Here is a 14,899-nt window from a genome sequence, read left to right on the forward strand (position 1 = left end):
TTGTGTCGATTGATGCTCATTTAAGGCTAAAGCATTGCAGGGAGGGCTAGGCAGTAGGGAAAATAATATTGTTCAGGGACTGTGAGACAGACAAGGCCTCTTGGTTCTATGCCCGTCAGTACTGATCGAGCAAATAACAAAAACAGGCATATATTTGGCGCTGTATGTGTGTGCGAGTACGCTTGTCCTCTTGTCAACTCCAAACAGTATTTCGTACTATAAATACAGAGTTACCTCCCTTCTACTGACTGCTTCACATGTTGGTGTGAGGTATTTTATTCTGCAGATATTATAGGTCAGAGAAGGTCCCAATTCTCTCTGTTTGTAGTACCTCAGGGTTGATTAATGAGGATGTACAGGGGTTGATTTACACCTGCTCAGCCCAGCGTTAAAATAAAATCACAATTTAAATTACATGGTTTCCAAATTCATGGTGGTAGAAACAAAAAGTAGCTTGTTAAATAATTTTATGCTCTCCAGGGATAACCTGTTTTTCATTAATAAAAAGGAAGAGGTTTTGATGCTTATTTGATCATCACTGTATTGGAGACACCTTTATTAATCAGTGTTTAAGAATTTTAGAAATTCGAACATTTTAAAAATCCTGATGTTGAACAAGATAATTTTAAAATCCTGGATAAATCTATGATGTTCACTATATACCAACCAAATTTGGTTTGCTTAATTAATTAATACATACACAATTTATGTCAATCCGTTTTTTCTGCTAACACTGGTTCATCTTTAGGCGGGGCGATGGGGTAGCGTAGTGGTTAAAGAGTTCGCATGTCACGCCAAAGACCTGGTTTCCATTCCCCACATGCATGTGGGTACAATGTGTGAAGCCCATTTCTGGTGTCCCCTGCCATGACATTGCTGGAATATTGTTAAAAGTGACATGAAACTAAACTCACTCACTCACTCCACATAGGTACAATGTGTGAAGCCCATTTCTGGTGTCCCCTGCCATGATATTGCTGGCATATTGCTAAAAGCGGCATGAAACTAAACTCACTCACTCACTCCACATGGGTACAATGTGTGAAGCCCATTTTTTGGTGTCCCCTGCCATGACATTGCTGGAATATTGTTAAAAGCGGCATGAAACTAAACTCACTCACTCACTCACTCCACATGGGTACAATGTGTGAAGCCCATTTCTGGTGTCCCCTGCCATGGTATTGCTGGAATATTGCTAAAAGCGGCATGAAACTAAACTCACTCACTCATTCACTCATCAGGCTTGTAACTCTTCATTGCTTCTATGTGATCAGTCAGTTGTTAGGGCCTTGGATTTAAAAAAAAATCATACAATTTATTCCCGAAAGTAAATAAAAAACAATTTAGTTTAACAAAAATTCAATTACTTGTTGGATATACTGGATGGTTCAGAATTTGTCATAAAATGCCTATTGTGCTGTTTCCCAGATCCCCAAGATGTTCATAGGTGGTCCCTAAATTGTTCTGCTAATGCAAGTCAGGATGAACTTTACAGCTGAGTAAGCATATTACTATAAAGGGAATATAAACAGGGGGCTCTCATGCACATATCTGAGTTCTTTTCAGAATTCAAACCACTGCAATCCCTGTTCAACAATGTCAAAAACATTAAATTTGAACTTACCGGTAGGAATTTTTAAAACCAGTCAGTGAGCTCACTCATGTATGAAACACAGACATTTTGATTATTCAGACACTTTATCTTCAAATTCTTATCTTGTGACGCAGGAATTTTTCGACTAACCTTGGATTGTTTAAACAGAAAGATAGGGAAATGTCACCTGCTCGTCACAGGTCTGGTGATAATGAAAACGACACAGGTGATGATACTGAGTGTGTGTTTCGTTTGACCTAGAATTATGTGTTGGTATTTACGAGTTTATTTTGAATGCGGTGGACACATATGAAAACAGATTGTGTGTTTGGACAGTGCTTCACCTCAGTCTGAAGTGTGGTCACACGTTTGTTGTATATACGCGGACATGGATACACTATCTGTGTTGCCACATGAATCATAAATTGATATGTACATAAAGCTGGAATGACCTGAGCCACACCTTGTTTTCTGTGGAGTAAGGGAGAAATTTGTCAATTATGCAGCAGGATAATAGAATGGAAAAGGTGAGAATAGTTTATTGATTAACTGAGGATGTAGATTGAAAGGATAATTTGCATGTGAAGTCAAGCTGACCTAGAAAATAAATAAAAGCTGAAGCTTTTCAAATTGCATTCATTCTTCGTTGACCTTTGCATATTCATATTAATAGGTTGAACAAATTTCAACAAACACTGATAGTGTGATTTCCTTGAATATATAACACATGAATAAATTTTATGACAATAAATGAAAGTTCATATAGATGGCCTTTCATCAGTCTGAATATTTGAAAGTAGACACATGAAGATTTAAAATTTATAATTTTAAAGACGAAGCTTACTATGCACTGTAAGTTCATTTCTTGCAAAAGATGGTTGATAACAAGTTCATCTGTTAACTGTCTGTTTACATTGATTCCTGAATTTATTGCCGTAATAAATAAGCAAGACAAGCAGTCCTGGTATTTTCGAATGTTCCAAACAGGAGACTAAGCAACAGCTGATGATTGATTGGTTCTGTGTGCTGTGTTGACAACACAACAGCTTGCCTTATATAATGTAGTGTAGAAAATGTCCCACTTCAGATGGATGCTGGAATCATGGCAGAGGAGGTAAATTAAGAGGGCAGTGTGTTTGTAAACCTTGGTAAATTTTGAGGAAGGTGTGCATATTAATTAAATTTGTGTGAACTGCATAGTATTTTCACCTATTTAATGTTTGTGTTGGATTTTGGCAAATGTGCTGTTGTTGTTTCTTACGGATGCCCAGCAACCTATTTTTTTAACCCTTAGCAACACCCAGCCACCTCTATATCCTTACCATACTAACACCCAGTGAACGAAAAAGCCACCAGCTATAGTTTGGCATGAAATGCATGTGGACCCGGTTTTTTGTAAATATCTCTTCATCCAATGACCCAATCGATCTCAAACTGTGCAAGTGGATGTTTTGTCAGACAACCTAATCACATTGTAAATCACCGATTTAATGCATTTGTATTAAAGAATCCGTCTATGCAACTGTCAACAAAATAAACAGCAGAACGCAGAAGGCTTGCAGAGGGAGGGAGCCAATGACCTGTAACAGCAGCAGTGTTGGGTCATAAAGGTCAACGTTCGTCAATGTAGGTCAGCCTTGCTGATGACCCTGATGTCAAAAGAATCTAACTTTGGATGCCTACCTTTTTGTACAAGGTTTTGTTTATTGGTTGTTGGTTTATTTTTCACAATTGTTAGCACGATGTTCTTTTTCATGCCAAGAGCAAAAGTTGTACGTTTCATGTAATCCGACACATTATAAATCGGTTTGCTACGTTTGCTCTCTTTTTAAAAAAAATTCAACACATTTCTAATTAAACGTTTAGCATCATCTGAATAAGCTTTCATGATGACAGCTAGAAGTAGTCAATGTGAATGATCCAAACGGTTTATCACTGTGCAGTGCACAGGTAACTATCATGAACTGCACGTGCATTTACCTTTATGACCCAACACTACCGCTGTTACAGGTCATTGGCTCCCTCCCTCTGCAAGCCTTCTGCGTTCTGCTGTTTATTTTGTTGACAGTTACATAGACGGATTCTTTAATACAAATGCATTAAATCGGTGATTTACAATGTGATTAGGTTGTCTGACAAAACATCCACTTGCACAGTTTGAGATCGATTGGGTCATTGGATGAAGAGATATTTACAAAAAACCGGGTCCACATGCATTTCATGCCAAACTATAGTAATAATCCAGCCGGGCCAGTAAATCTCCACATTCACTGGCCGGACTGGCTTGTCCATTTTCATGGGGGTCATTTCTTAAATATATATATCACTCTATCCAACTTGTTAAAGTTCTAATACACTTTTAAATCATGCAAGATTATGTATTGATAAAAATGTTCATCATATTAACAGCTTAATCATGAAACCTGTGTCATGCCGACAATATCTTATTCTCATCTATTTTTGTAATCTTTTTCTTAGTTTCTACATTCAAATTTCTGGCTAGTGAATTATTTTGTGGTCTAGTAACTTTCAGGCATAGCTCGCCTGACTGGCAAGCAAAATTCGGGAACTATTTCCCTCTCTGCTAACACCTAGCACCCACTTCATTCTTACCCTACTGACACTGACACATACCTCCCACCCTGCAGTCAGCTTTACCCCACCCCATACTTTATCTTATCATGCTGTGGTAACCAGTCACCATCTACCCCTAACAATCGCCCCCAACATTCACACTACCCATATTCATTTTGACCAACACATCTTAAATCTTCCCCACTGTGCATTGGGTACATGATGAAAACATATTCAAAAGCATTAAAAACATATGTCAAAATTAGTGTTAGACTTGGAAATAAAGTTATTTCCAATTTCAAATGTTAAACGTTTATCAAACAGCAAAGTGACTCAGAGACTGATAAACACAGTGACGTTTGAAGTGTCAGATATACTGACAGAGCCAGAGGGACGTTTCACACTGACAGAATGAAATGCAGTCCACTTGTCAATAGCAGGAAATTGACAAATACAATTGACACAAAGTATCAGGAGCCTGTATGTCAGGGGGCACCTGTTTCATAACTTGCCCAGAATACCAGGAAAACTTGGAGCAGAATTACAGATAACACACATTGACTACAATGAATACAACTGAATACAATGGCAGTTTATGAATATAGCATATAAAACTGTGATCTAGTTCTCTAACCTGTAGCTGAGAATAACTGATAGCTCTTGTCATATCATAGCTAAAGGAATCACAGCCCTGGCTCACAGTGCAATATAGGTAGCATTGATTGTATGATGATGATGATGATGATGATGATGATGATGATGATGATGGCTCAGTGCAATATAGGTAGCATTGTTTTATAGATTATGATGATGATGATGATGATGATGGCTCAGTGCAATATATGTATTGTTGATAGATGATGATGATGATGATGATGAGTGCAATATGAGTAAGATGATGATGATGATGGCTCAGTGCAATATAGGTAGTATTGTTGTATAGAGGTAGATGATTGTTGTATAGATTATGATGATGATGATGATGATGATGATGATGATGATGCAGATCTCATTGAGTAAGGTGGTAATGGTGATTGATCCTGTAAATGTCATAATGGTAGTTTTTTTTATAATGATGGTAGGTTTTTTTATAATGATGGTGATGATGATGATGATGATGATGATACTGACTGATCTTTCATATTACAATTATTTTGAAAGTTATGATAAGAATAATAATGACAAGGTGACTGACATTGGAATCTGGTGGTTAAAATGGCAGCCAAGAATGAATACCACCGTGTTTAATTTTGGAGTTGGTTAACAAAATATGTTTGTGAGAGCACATATTGTAATGCATTCTATTACCCTAGAAAGACACTAGGATAGTCTAAATGTTAGTGTTGACACTAGGCTAGTATACAGGTTAAAATAGTCACTGGGCTAGTGTAGAAGTTAGTGTTGACATGAGGCTAATCTTCTATTTTATCATTTGTCAGTTAACATTGAGCAGATACTCTAGCAGTCAAAGTTAATGCTGAGCTAGTCTCGGCCAGTTTTGTCGTTTATACTTTATGGTGTTTATACTGGGCATGCCTAAGCGTTGACACATACTTTTGTGTCGATGTTGGATGAGTACAAGCCAGTCTCAGTTTTGTAATTTGTATTTGACAATATGGTGACATGTTATGCCCTGTAAAACAGTTGGTGTTGACCTCAGTTTTTCTGTTTGGGTTGCCCAGGGTCAGGTGTTCACAAAGTATAATGTGATTGTGGGTTATTGTATCTGGAGGACTTGGATCCTTGCCTTTCCCCCTCAACTATTGATTATCCTGGTCCCAGTATTTTCAGGCTGCCTTAATGGGCACTTGCATAGCATAGTGGTAACATTTGCTCATCACGCTGAAGAACTGGGATTGATTCCCCACATGGGTACAATGTGTGAAACCCATTTCTGGTGTCCCCTGCCAATGCTGGAACAGGGCTCCAGATAATTTTTCATGATCAGGAGTACATACTCCTTATTTATTCAATATAGGAGTACTGGAAAACCTTATGAGTACATTTAGAGTACTGAATGGAAATTAATGGCGTATCAGTAATCTTGTGTTTCGTTTCATATATGCACCACAACATTGCTGCTGTTGTGTAAACAGGTCAATAAACAATAAAACAATACTTTTTCAGATAAATACGTCTGTAAATGATTCTAAGACCGTACTCCATTGCTGTGGTGCGTATCTGCTACGCTTTCTAAACTATTTCCTACAGTATCTTGCATATTTTTTATCCGTACATACGCCGATACGACCCTAATCTGGAGCCCTGCTGGAATATTGCCGAACGCGGCATAAAACCATACTCACTCACTTACTCAGGCTGCCTTGACACAAGTGGGGCAACAACACTAACTTGACATTAGCTGCATTCCTGTGTGATGTAATTGGCAACATTATTGGTAAAAGTGGAGTAAAACTAAACTCACTCACTCAGCATCATTTCATGACCTTTATCATCTCTTACAGTTGTCACAGGGGACACAGCAGATGAATCTGGATGGAAGCAACTTCGACCCCGCCAACCTTCCACCCCCTCCTCCCGAGATGCTTCAGCAGCAGTACCTCTACGGCACTGTCCCCGACAGTCGCCAGCAGGCAGTCTTCAACAGCCAGTCGTACCCCGGAGGTCAAGGTCAGGTCAGCTACAACCCCGTGCTGGGGACGGTGGCACCTACGCCACAGAGCCAGAAGGCACAGGTCTCCAACATTCCTCAAAGCAGACCACTCCAGGTAAGGTTGAATACAGGACAATTGATTTGTCCCAGATTGGTGAAGATCGGGGTTAGAATCGGTCATCACAGACCCATATTTGTTAATTGAGGCGATGATGCTTGTTGTTAGAGCCGACCAGTGGGATTGGGTGGTCAAGCATGTAGACCAAACTGTGTAGAGTGGTGATTATAATCTTATCTCAATCACCTGATTGTCTAGTCTCGACTTTATTAATATAGGACAATCGATGTCCCAGATTGGTGAAGATCATGGTTAGAATCGGTAATCACAGACCCATATTTGTTAATTGAGGCGATGATGCTTGTTGTTAGAGCCGACCAGCGGGATTGGGTGGTCAAGCATGTAGACCAAACTGTGTAGAGTGGTGATTATAATCTTATCTCAATCACCTGATTGTCTAGTCTCGACTTTATTAATATAGGACAATCGATGTCCCAGATTGGTGAAGATCATGGTTAGAATCGGTAATCACAGACCCATATTTGTTAATTGAGGCGATGATGCTTGTTGTTAGAGCTGACCAGCTGGATTGGGTGGTCAAGCATGTAGACCAAACTGTGTAGAGTGGTGATTATAATCTCATCTCAATCACCTGATTGTCTAGTCTCAACTTTATTATTTACTTACTGCAGTCAATTTGCTGGAATATTGTAGAGAGGGGTGTTAAGCAACAAGTGGAACAAACAAAATACTGTCAGAATTTGGCCATTTAGTTTTCTGGGCCAGGGCCTGGGAACTTTGTTGGATAACACAAAGCAGAACAAAGTGTGAAGGCAATTTCAGTTGTACCCTTTAAAGGGTTGCAGGGATATTTCTAGAAGCAGTTTCAGATCATACTCACTCAGGACATCGATGTCCATTGCTACTCCAAGTATTGATAGCATGCTGATGATTGTCGGTAAGCAGTGGATATGTTTCAACTTACTGGCAAACAAGGATAAGTTGAGCATCGACCTGACAATTGACCTGTATTAGCATGTATGAATGCCGCCCACTGGTGCTTGCCATTGTTAGCGAAGGGGCCCCAGGTTGTCCGCGATCAAGTGTTGTGTGACTTGCTACACTGACGTGAGGGTCTTATGAGCAAGGTGTGTGCAGCTATGCGTCGAATCAATTTCGTCATGCAATGCACGTGCAGTAGCCTACATCTGCTCTACCTTTCACAAACCAAATGGGTTTGCTCACTGCCGTGCACCGAATGCTTCTCGTAAACGCGTTCTCTGTGCCGGTCCAACTGATCCTTGTGTGCCAGTAGGGTATGACATGCGGGCTATAATTCTAGCAGTGGCCTATATAGTTACTGTACTATGAATATTCTAGAAGTCTAAGACAAAATATTATGGATGTCAACTTCTTCTTTATTGCATAACACAAGGTTTCTGGGCTTTTCCTCCCCCCTCATCAGTTCTGGAAGTCTTTTACGTATATATGCTTCTCTGTGAATGTTCTAGAGGTCCTCTACAGATGCTTACCGTTCCAGTGTTATTGTTCCAGGTTCAGAAGCGATCCATGGGTCAGCAGCCCCCTCAGACAGACAAGAAGTTCAAGTTGATCCCCATCCGACAGGACAGCCAGACCCCCGATCCCCTGCCAGCCCCCATCCAGCAGAAACCCAGTCTCGAGGTCATCGACAGACAGGTCCTGGAAACACTTGATGACCACGCTATTCAGGCAAGTCATAACCATCTTTCACAGTCTGTTCATTTACAGTAATTGTGGGTGGTGGGTTAGCCTAGTGGTTAAAGCATTCGCTGATCACACCAAAGACCTGGGTTCGATTCCCCACATGGGTACAATGTGTGAACGCCCATTTCTGGTGTCCCCCATCGTGATGTTGATGGAATATTGCTAATAGCAGTGTAAAACCTTACTCACTCACTACAGTAATGGACATGTTAAAAAGGTTTGGTAGTGAAAATGTTTACGTCCTTGACACTGCACAGAAGTTGCAGAGAGCTTTTGAACTCAAAAGATCTCCCTTGTATTTCATAATTTTGTAACTATGATAGTGATTGCTGTTCACATCGCAATTTTGTAGTATGGTGCTCATGCTGTTGATCACTGGATTGTCTGACTCGATTATTTACAGACCATTGCCATATAGCTGGAATATTGCCATGCGCGTCGAAAGACTAAACTCACTCAGAATGATGTAACTATGATAGTGATTGCTGTTCACACCAAGAGTGAAAAATATGACATAGAGAGTTAATAATAGCTTAAGAGATTATCAATGAATGGATTCAATTTGCACGTGAAATATTTAGTTATTCTGTGTGCAGCAGGGAATTATTAGCTAGTCTCAGACAGGAAAGTATAAAATGCAAATTAGCCTGGACTATACCACTTTTGTGTTGTTTGTTTGTTTCTCCTAATTTCTCCATGTGTTTTGTCAACAGGTTTCAAAGAGTGAACACAACAGTTTCAGAGATCTGGTGTGGGATTTGATCTACTCCAAAAATATCACCAATGAAATTGAGAAAGTCAGGTGAGTGTATGGGTTTTCGATGTACAGAATCTGAACAGCTGACATTTTACTATTCAGGGCATAACCTTGTACCAAACATTTCGTGAGAGTTTGTACGACATTGTACAGAGTATCGAATTGTGCAGTTATTACTTATTAATACTTTGTAAGAGGTGTGATATTATGTTTTAGATATACTCTCAGAGACATTATACCAAGTATTATTGTATGCATTTTTTAAGCATTCCATATATAGATGCATATGAGGCAAGTTTTTGTACCTGAAATGAGGTGCTGAGAAGGGAAGTGAGAAAATGTCACATTTTTACCAACTGGCACTGTCAACCGATAGCCAAGGGTAAAAGTTTGACAGTTAAACTTAACATTCATTTGAAATAACTGTTTCAAGAACTATTCTGGTATCATCAAATAAAGTTAACCTATTTAATACAATATTTGCAAATTTAAGTTAAGTTACACTTTTTATGACTACGCATGTTACTTCAGTACAGATTTGTTGACAAAGTGTTCCTCTTGTTAGTATGTGTGGTAATAATTTGCCGAAAAAAGTGGCCATACTCAAGAAATCTATTTGATTAATTGTATGGAAAATATCATTCATTATTGTTACCTCTTACGGACAAGTCATGGGAACATTTATATATTTTAACACTACATAAGTATAGAGTTGCCTGTGACAGTAAATGTGCCTGATTGTTTTGCAGAGTTATTTTCCGTTGGTTGGCCACCAAGAACCTGAAAGAGATGAATTTCGACAACGTGGAGAAGGGCAGCCCTGAGGAGGTGCTGATGGGCCTCAAGACCGGCAAAACAACATATGCTATGGTGTTCGACACTATGTGCAAGTATGTATCTCAATAGCGAATTACCCGTATATGGAAAGTGTAACATTTGATATTGTCTGTGTGTTCATCTGCAATCATTGTCTGTCTGAATCACATCTTAACTATGAGGTATTCTTGCATGAAACTTTGCACACACAAAGGTTGTCAACTGGTGCCTTTGGATTCTTGGGGTAGCCATGAAACTTTGCACAAGAGACCGGGTTCGAATCCCCACATGGGTACAATGTGTCATTTCTGGTGTTCCCCGCCGTGATGTAGCTGGGTTGCCAGTCAGTTGGATATTTAGGTCTTTTTTATCCCTTTTTTGTGGGGGTATTAAACTGGACCACGTCCGTGCGTGCATTTGTCCGTGCACATTCTTCTTTTCTGGAGCAGAACTTTAACACCGTTCACTATTTCTTCACCAAACTTGGCACATAGATAGATCTGGTGGTGTACTGGTGCCTTTTGGTAGTTTTGGATTTGTGAATAAAATATTTTTTGCATTTCCATGGCAACAAGTTTGACTTTGACTGAATTTGGTGGTAGTGAACTTTTCCAGAGCAGAACTTTAAAACCATTTTCTATTTCTTCACCAAACTTGGCACATACATAGATCTGGTGGTGTACTGGTGCCTTTTGGTAGTTTTTGAATTCTGAATAAAATTGTTTTTGTGTTTCCATGGCAACAAGTTTGACTTTGACTGAATTTGGTGGTAGTGCTCCTTTCTGAAGCAGAACTTAAAAACCTTTCAATACTCTCCTTCCACTTTGCTATATATATGCCAAAACATTTGACATAATCATAACTAGTAGACATATTCATGAAGAGTATTTTGCCATTGCGGGGGATATTGATGACTTTGTCTTCTTGTTAAATTTATATTTTTTCAGCAAATTTGATTTTGATTTTGTTCTAATTTGGATGTTTGTCCACACCTTTTCTCCAGAACTACTACTACTATCACTACCCATTGTATACAGTAAGGAGTATGAAATCTATACACATGCTTGCATCCCAATCCCCTTGGGGATTCTGTGTCCCATCCATGGGTGAAGCAAATAAAGGGGAAGAATGTTCTCACAGCAGATGATGCAAGTGAATAGTGTTGTTCAGAGAGAAAGAGTGAAAAACCAATAGTACCATGTATCTTGTAATGAAGTCTGAAATTTGATTATCTCATTTATAATAATAATCATAATATTATTATGTATCATATGTAACAATAATCATAATATTGATTAATATTTTCTGTTTTTCAGCTATGCTGGTCTCCATTCCAAGATCATCAGTGGTTATGCTAAAGGCGCCAACTATCGTCCCGGACAGAAGTTCGAGCCCGGCAGCAACCAGCACTCATGGAACGCTGTGTACATCTACGGAACATGGTGTCTGATTGATGCTCACTGGGCTGCAAGAAGAATCATCGGCAAGCAGGCAGCATCCGAAGAATTCCATTACCAACTTGATGAATATTTCTTCTTGCCTGATCCTGTCCAGCTTATCTACACTCACTTTCCTGATGAAGCCAAATGGCAGTTGTTAGAACGTCCTTTCAACCTGGAGGAGTTTGAGAATATGCCCCACATGAAACCCCAGTTCTTCAAATATGGTCTTGAGTTTGTCACAAACAGAACAGCAGTCATCTACAGCAGAGGAGAAATCAACATCAGGTTGAGGTATTCTGCCCACAAGATGGCCGTCGCCTTCAACTTCACGATATCCACAGAGGATGGGGAAGAAGACATTGCGCGGGATGAAGCTCAGTCGGTACGGTATGCAGGAATCAACAGGTGGAATAGCATCATTCAAACTTCGTCTGCCAGAGAAAGGGTCGTATATCTTGTATATCTACGCCAAAGAGGACATCCCGGAAAACAAGGAGAACGTGTATGCACAGGTCTGCGAATACAAGATCGTTCAGGAGGAAACACCTAAACCCCCATTTGAACCCCCCTTCCCACCATGTTCGTATCTGACCTGGGGTCAGGGGTCAGCCTTCTACCGATATGGTCTCAACTCATACCAGAATTGAGCAACAATGGTGACAAGAGATGGAAAGGTTGAACTCCAAATCCGTATTCGAAGAACATGCAGTTTATGGGCAAGTTGAAGCATTGTCAAATGGACGATTCTGAGCTTGAGGGTTATATTATCAACCGTGTTGTTGGGAAGACAGCTTTCTTCAATGTCACTGCACCAATGAGGGGAGAGTATGGCCTTGAGATCTATGCTAATGACCCTGCAGCTGAGGGCTCGACGCTGTACCACATCACGCAGTATCTGATCCAGTGCCACGAAGATGTCAAGGCAACACCACTGCCTAAACTTCCTCCAGGGTATCTTGGCGCACAGCCGAAGTTCTCCGAGTATGGTCTGTGCACAGCAAGCCACAACGACCCTGTTATCCACTTAGAATGCAACACAGTCACGATTGCCATCAAGTCAGAGAACGTCTTGCGTGTAACGGCAAATCTCATCTGCTGTGAATCAGAGAAAGATCACCCCGAGTACGTGTTCTCCCACACCAAGGGCTCGATGGTAACCTTCATCGTCAACCTTCCCAAAACTGGGTTCTACAAGCTGCAGCTCTATGCCATCCCAGCCACCGACAAATCCCAGCAGCTGCCTGGGGTCTACAACTACTTGATCAACTGCCAGAAGCTGACACAAGCCGTGTTCCCCTTCCCGAAACAGTACGCTCAGTGGAAGGAGGGCTGCTTCATGAACGAGCCTGGCATCATCCCAACCACGACAACATCTACCGGACAGTCGGTCAACATTTCCCAGCTTCCCCCGACCGTCAACTTCCGTGTCATCATCCCTAATGCTGAAGCGGTCGCTATTGTCAGCGGAGAGAAGTGGACACTCCTGGAGAGGCTCGCTGGTGATGAATGGGCTGGAACGGTGGAGGTAGCTCAATATTACGGCACAGGCACCAAGATCACCCTGAACTCCAACTATGGTGGTGATTCCTCCAGCTACAACACTCTCCTGGAGTACAACGTTTAGTTTCCTCTTTTGATAGAACATAGTTATCCCCATATATGCTAATGTTTTTAAGCAATACTGCCTTAGATAACCACTGTATATTGTTACTCCTGTAAATGTAGTGCATTGTGATACTGTCGGACTTTGCTTGTTGATAACTCTGTATCTTTAATGCATTTATTTCTCTATGTTGGGTTGCTATGGCAGCAAATTAAGTGAAGCCTTGCCTCTATTTCGTTGGTTCATGGCACAGGTAGGGGGAGATAATTCCATTATTGTCAATGGCAGACCATGATGTAATTTTGTTTCTGGTTAATGTATATAACTATTTATATACTTGCTTTTTTTATTTTCCATGTGAGAAAACAACTAATTATTTCAAAATGTTAGATTTGAAATTTATCGTTTAGTTATTTAAGATTATCACTAGGTAAGTAACTTGTTATGATATTTGTGTAAGAGTTATTGTCATCTTTCAGATCTTTCAGAAGCTACGTCTTTCAACAAATTTTCACATGTATTTCCTTTGCCTATGCACTCAAATGAATAAAATTGCATTAATATACCCTCCATTTCCAGATACCCTCCATAAAAAAGCCTATATGTGTTTACATTAGCATATAGTTTATGCCATTTTGCTTACAGTACAGTTAAATATATCGCATAATTATCTAAAAGTATTTCTTTCAGGGAATTCTTAACATTGCTTTAAGGATTTTTAAGAATTCAAATTATAATCCAAATAGTATGGATTAGTATCAGAATATTTAGCTTTTCCACTAATCCTGTGATAACATTTTTAGGGTTATTATGATGTATACATGATTTTCATGGCTTTTTAGCAAGTTATGACTTTGTAATCTGAATTTTCATTTTTCGTTCATGACATTTTGGTGCAATTTAATTGTCATCTTTATTTTATCTCAATAAACATAAAAAATCCATCTTCAATTTCTGATCTGATTGCCATCATAACATAAGATATCTGATTTTCTTGTTTGCTTTGATTGGAACGAACAAAGAGTGTCAGTATTGTTAAAATCTTTATTTACTTGTTGTGTTATTTTAATTTTTGATACCAGCTTTTTCTAATTTTACTTATGAAGCTTATGCTTGAAAGAATGTTAGGGGGACATCGTGTTGTGTGGTTGCCACACTGTATAGTACTCGTGCTCATATGGAAATATTGGCGAGGAACATCATGATTTTGATTGTATGAGAAAATGAATGATAACTGGCTAGGAGAATGTTCAAGGCTTACAAATATTTCTGAACTGCTGAAATTTATTTTCAATATTCATAGAAAACATGTTCCTCTTTGGTATTTCCATTTTCTCTTTTTCCTTCGTGTAAGCTGGTGCTAGGCTGACATGGTTGTCCCAGATTATCTGAGGCAGATTAACACTGTAATTGGATGAACATAATTTTGTCTGATTTAGATTATCTTATATAGCAGTCTTGCTGCAATAAAGCTTACTTCAACTCTTGAACATTATATTTTGTCATTATTCATGTTTTTGAGATTCTCAATCTATTAAATATCAAAACAGATTGCTGTTTTACAATATCATATTCTATAGACAGAGACGTGTAAGGAAGACCAGTTATGTCCAGAGATCACATATGTTCAGAGGACGGTGGGGTAGCCTAGTGGTTAAAGCGGCGCTCGTCACACTGAAGACCCGGGTACGATTC

General features: G+C 39.5%; 1 protein-coding gene across 1 annotated transcript in view; it reads left to right on the forward strand.

Moving 5' to 3' along the window:
- LOC124281931 overlaps positions 1–14,694 on the forward strand; it is a 69,347-nt gene extending 54,653 nt beyond the window's left edge. Inside the window, 7 exon segments of the mRNA XM_046717937.1 lie at positions 6,634–6,897; positions 8,395–8,571; positions 9,300–9,388; positions 10,093–10,233; positions 11,476–11,965; positions 11,967–12,297; positions 12,300–14,694. Coding sequence (XP_046573893.1) covers positions 6,634–6,897; positions 8,395–8,571; positions 9,300–9,388; positions 10,093–10,233; positions 11,476–11,965; positions 11,967–12,297; positions 12,300–13,225 — 2,418 coding nt within the window. The 3' untranslated portion in view covers positions 13,226–14,694.
- The last annotated feature ends 205 nt before the right edge of the window (positions 14,695–14,899 follow it).

The sequence above is a fragment of the Haliotis rubra genome, unplaced genomic scaffold, assembly GCF_003918875.1.
Source record: "Haliotis rubra isolate DU_JTF1 unplaced genomic scaffold, ASM391887v1 Scf290, whole genome shotgun sequence".
NCBI lineage: Eukaryota > Metazoa > Mollusca > Gastropoda > Lepetellida > Haliotidae > Haliotis > Haliotis rubra.